This window comes from Geospiza fortis, unplaced genomic scaffold (assembly GCF_000277835.1).
Source record: "Geospiza fortis unplaced genomic scaffold, GeoFor_1.0 scaffold897, whole genome shotgun sequence".
NCBI classification, from domain to species: Eukaryota; Metazoa; Chordata; class Aves; order Passeriformes; family Thraupidae; genus Geospiza; species Geospiza fortis.
This window is the reverse complement of record NW_005054580.1, coordinates 126,506-139,383: the sequence shown is the minus strand read 5'-3', so window position 1 is coordinate 139,383 and position 12,878 is coordinate 126,506. Positions and strand designations below refer to the sequence as shown.

General features: G+C 40.5%; 1 protein-coding gene across 11 annotated transcripts in view; it reads left to right on the top strand.

Annotated features, from left to right (window-relative positions):
- ATP2B2 (ATPase plasma membrane Ca2+ transporting 2) overlaps positions 1-12,878 on the top strand; it is a 305,210-nt gene that overhangs the window by 208,720 nt on the left and 83,612 nt on the right. For 5 of the 11 annotated variants that reach the window (XM_031064303.1, XM_031064308.1, XM_031064301.1 and 2 more), the window contains 6 exons: positions 92-349; positions 1,337-1,462; positions 2,743-2,868; positions 4,584-4,616; positions 6,140-6,232; positions 12,038-12,079. In XM_031064303.1, the coding sequence (XP_030920163.1) occupies positions 92-349; positions 1,337-1,462; positions 2,743-2,868; positions 4,584-4,616; positions 6,140-6,232; positions 12,038-12,079 (678 nt within the window). Of the gene's footprint in view, positions 1-91; positions 350-1,336; positions 1,463-2,742; positions 2,869-4,583; positions 4,617-6,136; positions 6,233-12,037; positions 12,080-12,878 lie in introns of all 11 variants that reach the window. The other 6 variants (XM_031064309.1, XM_031064306.1, XM_031064307.1 and 3 more) reach the window with 4 other exon arrangements.

The following is a 12,878-nucleotide window of genomic DNA, read 5'->3' as shown; positions in this document are numbered from 1 at the left end:
GCTCCATCCCCTCACCTTGTCACGTCACAGCAAATTTCATTTCTTGTGGCGCATCCGACTTTCCCTAAACCGGTCCTTACCATCTCTGCAGGGTGTGGTACTGCAACAGGAGGAGCTGAGGATGAGGGGGAGGCCGAAGCTGGCTGGATTGAAGGTGCTGCCATCCTCCTGTCTGTCATCTGCGTGGTCCTGGTCACTGCCTTCAACGACTGGAGCAAGGAGAAGCAATTCCGGGGGCTGCAGAGCCGCATCGAGCAGGAGCAGAAGTTCACCGTGGTGCGAGGGGGACAGGTCATCCAGATCCCCGTGGCAGAGATCGTGGTTGGGGACATTGCACAGGTCAAATATGGTGAGTGCATGGCTTTTGGAGCCTTGGCTTGCTCTGCTGGCCCTTCCCAGCAGCATGGACACGCTTCCCTGGCAGGTTTATAGGACAGAAAATCAGTGTTGGCCATGCTGAGGTGACACCTGAGCTGTCAGGGCAAAAGGAGAACATGAAGACCTGCTGTAAAACTGCACTAGGAAATCAATTCAGTTGGTCTAAACTTCTTTCTCTGACCAGGACAAGGATTGGTCAGTTTTCCAGTTCCTTCCAGTTTTCTGTATTTGTCCTTCCCATTTTCTGTATTTGTTCGTACAAAAGTAATTCTCTATCACAGAGGATTCTGTTATTCAGATTAATTTCTTTTTATTTCTGTCCAGTTAGGGGCAGGAGGAAGGGTTTTTAAATGTTGTGTAGAAGGGAATTGGGCCTCTGTGATCACCTCATGAGTTGTTTCAGATCCAGATTGACTCCCCAAATGAGGTGCCTGATAATTCCATGCCATAGGGAAAGCCCCATGCTCCAGTGGAGTGAGAGACTCCTGCAGGAACTCTGTGTGCTCTGGAGGGAGTTGTTAATTCCAGCACTATCCCCTTCCATCAGCCTTCACATTTCTCCTGGACTTACCTAAGGGCTCCCTGAGGGGGGGAAGGGAAAGGGCAGCTCAGCTATTAATTAGCTGCTGTTAATTCCTATGAAGTCTGATGGAGAAACCTCCAGGTGATGTGAGGAGCCCTTCCCTGCCAAGCCCCCATGAGGGAGATGTCCATTGTGAGGTAAATGTGACACATTTGGATTCTGGGATAGCATGAAGCAGAACATGTTTGCAATAAAAGACCATTCCAGCCTGGACTGCAGTACTGTGGCTCGTGTGGACACAATCAGGAGTCATTCCTTCCCTTCTCCTTTCATTTCACCTTTTCATGCAATTAATTGTGATTTTATAACAAAACCCATAGTGTAATTATAAAAACAATCTCACGGAGGTTTTCCATTGCCCTGTTCTGACCACAGGTGACCTTCTACCTGCTGATGGGATATTTATTCAAGGCAATGATCTCAAAATCGATGAGAGTTCCTTGACTGGAGAGTCCGACCAGGTCCGCAAATCCGTGGACAAAGACCCGATGCTGCTGTCAGGTAAGATCTGCCCCACTGTGCAAACCCAGGGCACTGGGAATATTTCTCAGTCTGCTCTGGGGTCCCTGACCCCCAGGGAAGCTCTGACTTTGACCCCCATTCATGGAGAAAGTTTCCCAGACTTCAAGATAAACTAGAATCCACAAAAGTAGCGAGTAGTGTAGTTATATCACTTGGTGAGAAATTTAGTTTTGGGATTTTTAGTATGTTGTGGATGGCAGCAAGATGGAGGGCACAAGGTGTCATCCTGGGTTTCTTCTTCATGCTTCTTCTTCCTCCTTCTCCATGGGTTTGGGTGGCATTTTGTAATTGGGTGGGAAAGTCCCCGTTGCAGCTCTGTGGGATCAGTTATTGGGTTAAAAGGGAAAATAATCCAGGTGTCAGCTCTTCATTAGATAGTTTAGTCTTAAAAGACCTTGGAATAAGAGATTGTTGGCCATTTCGTGCCTTCTAATGAAAAGCTGCTGAACTCACAGCACTGAGACTGTTTGACTGATAAGAAATAATAAACACTTGAGTCTGAACATGAATTACTGTCTCAAGTGCCTTCAACCCAGACCCAGAGAAACCCACGACTGGTATCCCCACACCCATCCCATCCCCTCTGCCTGCTCTGCCCTCTCCAGATGTGCCGAGCTCAGCCTGAGCTCTGCTGGGTGCCTGTTTGCCTGGCAAAGCTGCTCTGGGAGCCCAGGAGCCAAGGGCATTTTTTGGAGGATATTTTTATCCACCTTTGTCATGAAATTCAGGAGAAGATTCCCTCAGAACAAAACACAGAATTGCAATTAGCAAGTTCTTAATTAAAAGGTATTTGGAAATAGTGACACATCTTAAAGGAGGCTCTGATAAATTTCTGAGGAAGGTTGCAGCACTTTTCCTTTCCAACTGAACCACCCAAGTCTCTGCTGGCTTTTAAAGATATTTTCTGATCTTTAGGTTTGAATGGAATTTATTTGTTTGTTTTTTTTTTTTACCTGATTTGTGTATTTGTGATGTTTTGCTGAAACTATTTTCTTGCAGAAGATAAACTCGTTTGGTGACAATATTTCTTTTAAAAAAGAGAGTCTGATGATGATGGATGTGCAGCATGAGGTTTGTACTTAAGCATTAATTCTTGGTTGAGAATGATTCACAACAGGGTTTATTTTGGTTATGTGGTAATATCTCCCTCAACAGAGGTTTATAAAGCATAGCAAATATCTCTCAATACTTTCAGAAAGGCCCTGCATAATTTTTTACATTTATTGTAGCTCTCTGTAACCTGTCTTGCCTCTTTTCAGGCACCCATGTCATGGAAGGCTCTGGGCGGATGCTGGTGACTGCTGTGGGGGTGAATTCTCAGACTGGCATCATCTTCACTCTGCTGGGAGCTGGGGGAGAAGAGGAGGAGAAGAAAGACAAGAAAGGTAAATTTCCCAACACCGGGATGCTCCAGAGAAAGCTCCTGGGCTTTGTGCAGCCAGAGCTCTCCTCTGCTCTTGACAAATAAATGGGATTTTTCAAACTGCCCTTTTTTTTTTATGACACATTTTTATCATCACATGTCACACAGAAAAACAGCAGAAGCTGTTAACCAATAAATCCATTGGATAACAAGATGTTTTTCCAGTGTGAAACTGCAGGCTCCCAGTCCATGCTGAAATGCAAGGGGATACCTGGGCATGCTCCAGTTGCTGTGGCTTCTCTACATGAATCCATGCTCACCTACAGTTGGCTAAGATTTTGTGCTTTTCTATCAATTCAATATTTTTTCCCCCAGGAAAAAAACCCTTTGGCCATGGAAATAGCATCTGTCTTGGAGCTTCAGGATTAAAATAAAGATAAGCTGTGGCTCTTTGCTAGCCTGGATTGTTTAATGTCAGTGACTGACTTGAGAGGCATTTTAATTTCTTCAGGTGTAAAGGTCGAGCTAAGAATAGTAAAAGCCAAGAATGTAGCAGTAAATGTTAGAAGACAGTTTTACTTTCATGTCCTGCATCAGTTAATGAAATCAAGAAGCCTCTTTGGGCTTTTCACCTTATTACAGTGTGATGTCATAAGCATTTGCTAATTTATGGGCTGCACACTAAGCAGAAACATGATTTAATGTCTGTCCTTGCCAGTTTTTCTTCATGAAGTCTTGTAAATTGTTCTGCTTCCACAATTTCATTCCAAGTCTGTCCTAAGAATAGTTGTCTTTCAGACATGATTAAGGGCCAATTAATACAGGTTTTTCAGACATTTCTGCTCTTTCTAGTGGTGTTCACTATTAATTTCAAAAAAGAAGTTAAAGCTTTACTGAACATTCTATTTGCTATCTGTCAGGCAATATGATTCCACTTTTATTTCTTTTGTTTCCATCATTTTATATGAAGCTGAGATAGGAAGGCCGAATTCAAATTGTTTTCAGGACCTACAATTTCCATTTCAGAGTATGTTCAACAAGTGCCTGCCTTTGACTCTCTGCTGCTTTGAGGAAATCCCTTTTTACTAAATGAAATGTTTACCATTTCATTTCTGCACAGAAATACTCAATAGCTGCCAGGCATGGGGGGGCTCCAGGAGAATAAAAAGGAGAAAAGACTGAAATGTCACAAAGCAAAATTCTTATGCCAGACCAGTTTGGAGCAGCACCTTGGAGTTTGCTCTTGCTGCTGTTCAGATCTGGGGGAGAGGAGGAGCAGTTTCACCCCTGTGGGATGGAGAGCTCCCTGAGCTGGGTTTAACTGGGCTGGCCTCCTTAGGCTCTGCTCAGGACACTGATGGTTCTCTCAGGTCTCACAGGGAAGAGCCTGGAAAGGCAGGAAAAGAGAAATCAGGGAGTTTTCCCCACATTGTGGCTGTAACTTACCAGAGATTTTTACAGAGGTGTGTTCGAATTTGGATGCAGACACAGAATTTAATTGAACATGGCTCTGTAGAAACAGCTATAATATAAAGAATCCATAATATAGAGAATTCCTCCACATTTTCTGATGCAGCTTTGTGCTCGTGCCTGGGCAGAGCTGGTGGCAGATGGAGGCACCAACCCAAATGAAAACTGCTGGAACATAAACCTGCAGTTCTCAGAAACCCTGCCCCTTTCAGTGTGTGTGGGTGTGTGCTTTTATTGTTCATTAACACTTTAAAAATCATCATGCAGGTGTGAAACAGGAGGAGGAACAGCAGCTTCCAGGTAGAGTAAGAATTGTACCCCATCCAATGATGCAAATCAGGGGGGAACTGCTGATTGAAATAATCATCTTTGAATCACTCAAGTTGAAATTAAAAAATGATTTCAAATCAACAAGATTGCTGGTGCCAGATCTTTTGGTGAGCAGGCATTGTTGGTGTTGCAAATCTTCCCATTGAGCTGGAATAATCAGCTGTTCTCCAGAAGTAAATTGCAAAGTATTTCATGTGGAATACTTGATTTGCTGTTAGCAGCTCACGCTGTGCTGGTTGGGGTGGGGATCCAAACGGAATAAAGAGCAAGCACGAGTCACCAAAACAGTTTAAGTCGTTGCCACCACAGTAATCAAATTTGCAATTGAAATTTTCCTCAATGCAGTTGCACAGGGTGTGTTTTTAAATCCTGGGAGCTGTTTATTTTCTTCTCCCAATTTGCCATTTGTAAATAAAATCAGCCCATTCTTCTGCAGTACCAACCCAGTACAGCACGAAATAATCCCTGAGGGGCAAGGACTGGAGCAGTTTGAGAGCCTCAGCCAGGATCCATGGGAGGATTTGGTTCTGTTGTGAGCAATTAACCATCAGAAACAAAACAAAATTAATTTTAGCTATTATTTGCAGAGACTAATTTTATTGAACTTCACTATAAAGAAGATAGTAAAATGATAAAACCTTCAAGGTTTTCAATTTCCTGTTAGGAAAGATTTCTTGTCCAATTTTTTCTAATATGTGGATAATAACTGAAAAGAAGAAGAGGTTTTCTTTTCTGATTCTTCCTTCATGTCATCACAAACCAGGAAATGTGTCATGTCCGTTATCTGGATTTAAAATAACCCCTTATTCTCCTCAAGACTATATTTGCCTTTTCCACATAAAATATAGGAAAATTCCCTGTTTCTACTCAGATCAATTAGCATTTTACCTGGGTGATGGCAGGACATGGACTGAGTCCTGTTACACTGGGGTGCATCAGTGATGATGAATCATAATGGGCAAAATTATTTAAAACATAAAATATCTACCATTGCGCTACGCAGAAGTATGTACAGATTTTTAAATGCCAATTTTAAAGCTACATAAACACCGTGTAAATTAACTCCAAAGGAAACATTTCAACCACTTAAAAAATGCATAAATTACATTAAAGTACAAAAAATAAGACATAAAAGGACTAAAGCAATGTACACAGGACTGTGTACAGCCAGTTCTCACCAGCTCCTTTAACTTTGCTAAATGTGTTTCATATTTATCTTTTGTTGTTTTTATTATTGTTGTTATTATTATTGTTATTATTATTTGAGTTTTCAGCTTACTTTGTGACACCTTCCCAATGCCACATTGCTTTGGAAATCTGTGTTAATTAATTTCAAACTCTTTGATTTTGGGAGCAAACAAAGCCGCGAAAGCTTTTCGCTCTGTCACGTGCATTCGTTCGTGTTGCTGTTATTATTTATTTATTATTTGCTGTTTTGTCGTTGTGCTTTTTTTGTTTATTTATATTTTTTTTTATCCATTATTGCTCAGTAGATTCTTCCCATCCCTCCTCCCGCCCTCCTCCAGCCACAGATGGTGCAGCAGGTGCAAATGCCACAGATAATGCAAATGCCAGCTTAGTCAATGGTACGTCACAACCCCCGGCTTGTCTGATTTGATGGATTTCTCTCCTGACTGTGTCAAATTCCCTCTCCCCTCGCTGACCTGCACAGATGTTGTGTTTGTGTGACTGCACTCTGAGAGATCCTGCTCCACACGCTCTGCAGGAGCTTGGCAGAGGGGCCACAGGGCTGCTGCAGCTTCATTCCCCCAGAATTCAGCCTGGCAGAGGCAGAGTTTGAAATCGTGATTCATTTGCCATTCAAACTGCAGATAAAAGAAGCAGTTGTGTCAGGCCAGTTTCAAAACTTTCAGGCAGATTCACCTGATGTTTTATTGTAAAGTTTCATTATTCAGCATAGATCTGGAGAAGAGCACCATGAGCAAGGGATTCTTTCTGCTTCTCCTCTTTTTCACTCATAATTCTCACACAGTTCTGAGAGAGGGCTGGGATCAGGGATCTGCCTCCATTTCAACCAACACCATGTTAGGAACAACTTTTGCTGTTTTCAGCATCTGTTTCAGGAGGGACCAAGAAGTTTTGTGGATATTTGTGTGAGCCCTCAGTGACTTTCTCCTGAGCCTGCCTGTGTAAACTAAACCCAAAGCAAACCATTCCTGCAGCCAGTTTTGACTGTGTCCCAGGACAGATTCCTGACCCTGTGTGTTAGCACGCAGATATTTCAGTGTCTCTCCTAACAGTGAAATTCCAGTGTTAAATTGGATTGAATGGGTCAATATTAGTGTAGGCATCAGCTGTATTTTGCTGCTAATCAGATGCATGAGCCTTTATTTGCCAAGCAACCTTTCCTGCTTGTGCAGAGCCAAAAATACTGAGTAAAGTCATTCTACTTTTCATCATGTTGGTGAAAGAAGTTTTTTTCCATGCAGGTTGCATTTCACATGTGAAATGAGAGTTTCTGACAGCAATGTCAAGTGCTAAACAAGGAACAGGATTTACTGCTGTAGGATCTTATTTCAAACAGTGACACAGGAAATCTTTAAGCCTATTTTAAAATAATTTTAAAGAAACATATAACCAGATTTAAAATCCTGGAAAACTAGGATTTACAATCCCTACATCTCCTTGCATGGCAGGGACCTCCATCATCCAGGTTCCAGATTCCCTAGAGGGCAAGAACCAGGGAATGAATTGTGCTTTATTCTCCATAGCTGTGAGGGTGCTGAGGTCCTGACACAGAGCAGCTGTGGCTGCCCCTGGATCCCTGGAATGTCCAAGGCCAGGTTGGACATTGGGGCTTGGAGCACCCTGGGACAGTGGGAGGTGTCCCTGCCCATGGCAGGGGTGGCACTGGATGGGCTTTCAGGTTCCAGCCCAAACCATCCTGTGATGATTCTGTGATAATTCCACTTTGATGAGTGTAAAGTCCCTGCCAGCTGCAGAGGAGGGATGGGAGCAGAGTTCAGCCCCTCTTTGCTGGTGCCCAGCAGGTGCAGAACGAGCCCTGGGCTCTGCTCAGAGCTGGGGCTGCCTGGTAAGTCCCTGTTGTGTTTGGGCTTAATGCTGAGCTTAATGAGGAAATTGACTTCCAGGGGATATTAGATCAGTGTCGGAATTAGGGATGTGATTTTCCATCATCCTCTCTCCAGTCAGGAACAACAGTTACTGCCCATGTTTATCCTGGAGCTGAGGGATACAAGCTCAGGGCTTTGCAGTGTGGAGTGAATTTTTTTGTGCAGTTAAGGATGTTTTGGATTTTAGTTCCTCTGAGATGAGGCAGGTCAATAATTCTGCTGGTCTTTGATCAACAAGGGCAGGAGAGGCTTTCCACAACTCAACTGCTCAGAGAACTCAGGCAGGCAAACATATGTCTGAGTGCTTTGGAATTATCTGGGAAATGGGCAATGCCAGATTTCTGGTAATTTCTCAGTTAGCACTGCTGATGAGTGCTATACTGAAATTAAACACTGCAGATATATGAAATACTGCTATACTGAAGTGAAATACCTAAAATGTAGATATGGTTTGGAGGGGAGAAAGGAAGGAGAGGATAAATTACAAAGCAAGGACCCCAAATTCATCTGTATATTCCTTTGGTCTGGATGAAATTAATATTTTTTTAAGGTCTGAAAATTTTTCCTGAGGTGTGACTGGAAACAAGTCTAATAGCTTTGTGTAGAAAATACCTTAAAATAAGAATTAATAATTATGTACTTGAATAAGTAGCAAGCTCAGGAAATGTTGTCGCTTGGAAAATCAACCAATTACATTTCAGATAAAAGATTTTCATTTTTAATTGTCAACAAACAATTGACACAAGAGAAAGAGTTTGTTGTCAGCCTGTGAGGCTGTAGTGATAAATTCATTTACTCTGGGACCCAGCCTGTGTATTATGTGCTGTACCAAAGGAACTCTTACAGATTCTTATTAATGTTGAGCTTTAGGAATTGAGATCCAAATAGAGAATTGTTACTGAACTCATTGTCAGAACTATGGACAATACATTCAGTTTTTGAAAGGTTGCAAGTTAAGGCCATAAACAGAGCAGAAAATTCTGCAGAAAGGCAGTAATTCAGGAAAACTAATCTCATTCCAAAGTATTATATTTAGTAAAGGTAACTTTAAAAAATGAAAATCAGGGAAGCAGCAATCACTGTTTACAGCTTGTTTACCCCAAATTTGATTTCCTTCTAGTAGCTCAAATTACCCCAAATTTGATTTCCTTCCAGTAGAGCACTGCCACCTTCCTAAATCAGGATTCCAGGGTGGGTTGTTGGGGTTTTTTTGGCATTTGTAAGCTAGAGAATTTGCTACTTAAATGTGTGTTCAGAAAATATAGAAAAGGTATAGAAATGGCTGAGCAGAGTCAGAGAAATCTCTGCTGGAATATTTTACATCTACAGCTAATCCCAGTGTAGATACTGAGCTACTTCTGCTCCTGAAAAGCAATTTGCAGTTTGAATTATTTTTAAAATATTCTTTTTGTATTTTAAATACATTTGATTTATATTTTAATACATTTTTTAATTGTAAGTGAAGTTATTTATTGAATGCATAGAAGGATTATCTAAAACTTCCTGTTTAATACAGTGGTTCCCTCTCAGCGCTCGGAACATAATTCCATTATTTTCTTTGGTTGATTCCAAGCACTTCTTCCAATTTAAAAATAATTTCCAAATGAGGGAAATAATTTCCAAAATAGTGATAGGACTTTGTTATTCTGTGTGATTGGCTCTTCCTCAAGGGCTGCAGCAGATAAAGGGGAGGCTTTTCTTGGGAATTTTGTTGGGTGAAATCCATGACTTTTATAGTAAGAATTTAGTCAGTAAAGATGCCACCAGTCCTTTCCAAAATACAAGAATTGTAGTGAGGCAAAAGCATGTGAAAAATATTTATATTTAAATTCAGAACTTTCAAATCAGCTGCGGAATGCAGATGTTAGAAATTTTTCATCCTTGCTTAGAAAAGTGATAAAAAACTCAGATGGATTTCTCCAGCCCAAACAACATTTATTTTATTTATTATTCCAAACAGAAAAGACGAAAATATTTTCAGAATTATGTAAAAAAATATTGTATTTTAAAGAATTATTTCACATGATGCTATCAAAATATTACAAAACACTCCTCCTTTTGACAATTCTAAATGATGCGCCAAGGAGAGAAGGATGGGGGAGTATTTGTACCTGGAAGGAGGAAGGATCTCTCAGCAGTGGTGATTCTATCACCTTTCTTTCTGCCTTCATTTCCTTGTTCATAATTTATACCAAAGCGCAGCCTTAAAATTATTTGGCACAGAAGGATATAAATAGTTTACAGCTTCCTTTTCTTTATCTTGATTACCCAAATTACTTTCTCTTTGTTTTTCTATCTAAATAACTGAACTGTAACTACCTCTGATGACTTCCCCCACTCAATAACCTGAATGCAGTAGAATAAGAATATTAAGAATGTATTTTTAAAATACTTGAGCTTAAACTGTTGTTAATAATTGTTTATTTTGTGTACTGCTATTTTCAGGTAGCCAGTCAATTGTTGGTGTAATTTATTATGATAATTATGCTATCAAATAGCAAATATATGCCCTAAAAGTAAATATTTTAATGAAGAAAAAAATCTCTGTGATGTGTCTGCCAGTTGGTACAATCATATTTGGGGTTTGCTGGTGATTTTTCTCATTTTGAAAGTTGAATATTGTTCCATTTTTTTGCCTCTCCAAGATTTGGAATTGCACTCTGCAAAAAGGATCTCCAGAGCAGGAAATGGAGCAGACTGCCTGCTCTAAATTAATGCCTTCCAGTTCTCAGGGAAGGCTTTATGCTCCAGCCAGAAATCCCAATCTCCAGAGATACTTTGTGTCTTCCAGTAACTTTATTAAAAGCTCTTCTAAGAAAAACAGCCACCAGGCAGGTACTGAGTCCAACTGTGCCCCCCAGGCCAAGGTTTTACAGGGGATTTCGCTGTGGGAAGGAGCTTGGTTTGCTCAGGTTCATGGATTCCTCTCTTGTGCAAAGTGTAAAGCTCTGGAAGGTGAATTCTGAATTTTTAAAAGTCCTGTTATTGCTGGGGTATGAATGGAATTAGAAATGCAGACATGCAGCTGATGGTCAGTGGTTCACCGCAGTAATTCACCTGAGCTCTGAGATGATTTTAGGCCCTGCTTCTGGGCTTTGGAATTTCCCAGTGTGGCACTGGGGCCTATTTTTGACAAATATAACACTGACTTGGTCACTTTTGCTCTCTCACTTAGTGCAAAGACCAACATGCAAGAGATGCATCTTAGCTTTTCCATTTTTGTTATGATTTATTCACAGCAGAGTGAAAAAAATAATCCACACAGCAGTCAGAAGAACAAGATGTACCTGCTGGCACATTTTTTAATAAATTCTGATGGTACATTTCTTATTAGAATGTGTCAACAATCCTGTAATGATATTTTAACTTAATTTTCCTTAGCATCATTTTTTATTGTGTATTTTACATAACTACCAAAAGACATTGTCATCCATTCTGAGATAGTATTTGTTGTAGCCTTTTCCATAAATTCATATAATTACTGTGAAAGTTTTGTAAGGGATCCCACCAAGAAATTTGGAATCCATTTGAAAATATTTAGCTGTTATTCTGAATACCAAAGTTTTGTATCTGATTTGTATATTTTGCCATTTTTATCTCATGCACACTTTCAAATGACATTTCCACTTGAAAAAGGCACAAAGGAATAAGGACTTTGCTGTGGTAAAGCTGTTGGTGGATAAAATGTCAAGCTGGAAGTTAAAGAGGCACATGGTAAATCTGTGTTCAGGATAAATCTGAATTTAGGTCACCTGGCACTTGTATTTCCAGGAGAAATTTGCTAATTAGTACAACCAAGTGAGGACGATGTAATTTTAAAATCCTATCTGATTTACATTTCTAATTTATTCATTTAGATTTATTAACACCATTGTTTCTATTTTTTCTCAATTTAGTAACATGATTAATTTAATTCTGGAATACATTAAGAAAGCCATACTCTATACTGGTGTGTGCCAGAATTTTTCAGTCCCAGCCCTCTGAAACATCAGCTCAGGAATATTATTCCAATTCATTTTCCCACCAGATCCACTTTATGAGTTTCCCCCTCTGAATTGATGCAGATTCCTCAAAAATACGTGCTGATATTCAGCATTTAAGGTGTTCCAGCCCTGAGCTTGGCTGGAGTTCCTTGGCCCCTCTGTGAGTGCAGGTGTGAGGGCAGGGAATGGTGCCCAGGTGCCCGTGGTGTGCTCATGGTTTTGTCTCCCATTGATATAAATCCCCATTTTCGTGTTCTGTCTCGGCTGAAGGTTGTTTACTGTCTGTTGTCTGTTGGAATTTTTCATCATTTAGGCAAGATGCAGGATGGGAATATGGAGAACAACCAGAACAAAGGTAATCTTCTTTGCTATTCAGGAGGTTGTGGATTGTATTGTTAGCATGTAGTTCAACCCTGTCCCAAAGTACAGTGAGAACCTGTGGTCTGTGCCTGTGTGTGAAACTGGCCCTAATTGTTCATGTAGAATGTCCAAAAAAACCCCAAACAGCCAACCCCAGACAAAGAGATTGTAACTTCCACAAGCTGCTGAGGTTTAGCAGAGGAGCATTTTAAAGGGACCATTTATAGATGTTGCTTTCATCTCACAAAGCTCATTTGAATTAATTGTTCCTGTGCAAGTTGTGTATCCTATGTGTTTGTTAGTGATTTTCCAGCCCAGTTTTTTTATGTCTCATCATCTCTGGTGTCTGATGGCATTGTCGGGACATCTCTTCATTTGCAGGGGAAAGGCAAAGCAATAAAAAAAGGAAACCTTAAAGCCAAGGTGTTACCTAGCAGTGTAAAAGACTTTAATAAGGACAAACAACAGGAAGATTGAGAGTCCTAGATGTTTCTTATTTAATATACAATGTCAGGAAGAAATGGGAATCAATATTTTGCTTTCTCTGAAGCAAAGTTATGGTTCCCTTTTTATTATACGACACAGCTATCAAGAGCTCTTTGGGTTATACCAAATTAAACGACAATTTTCTCCTCTCAGATAATATTGAACATTGTAAAGGTGATGGCTCAGAAACTGGATAGGGAAACTCAGTGGTTCATGATACAAAAGTACCAAATAAAATGCTATTAAATAGTAAGCATTCAGGTTAGGTAGATAAATTAGATTTCCAGGTCAAACAAGCACGGTCTTGT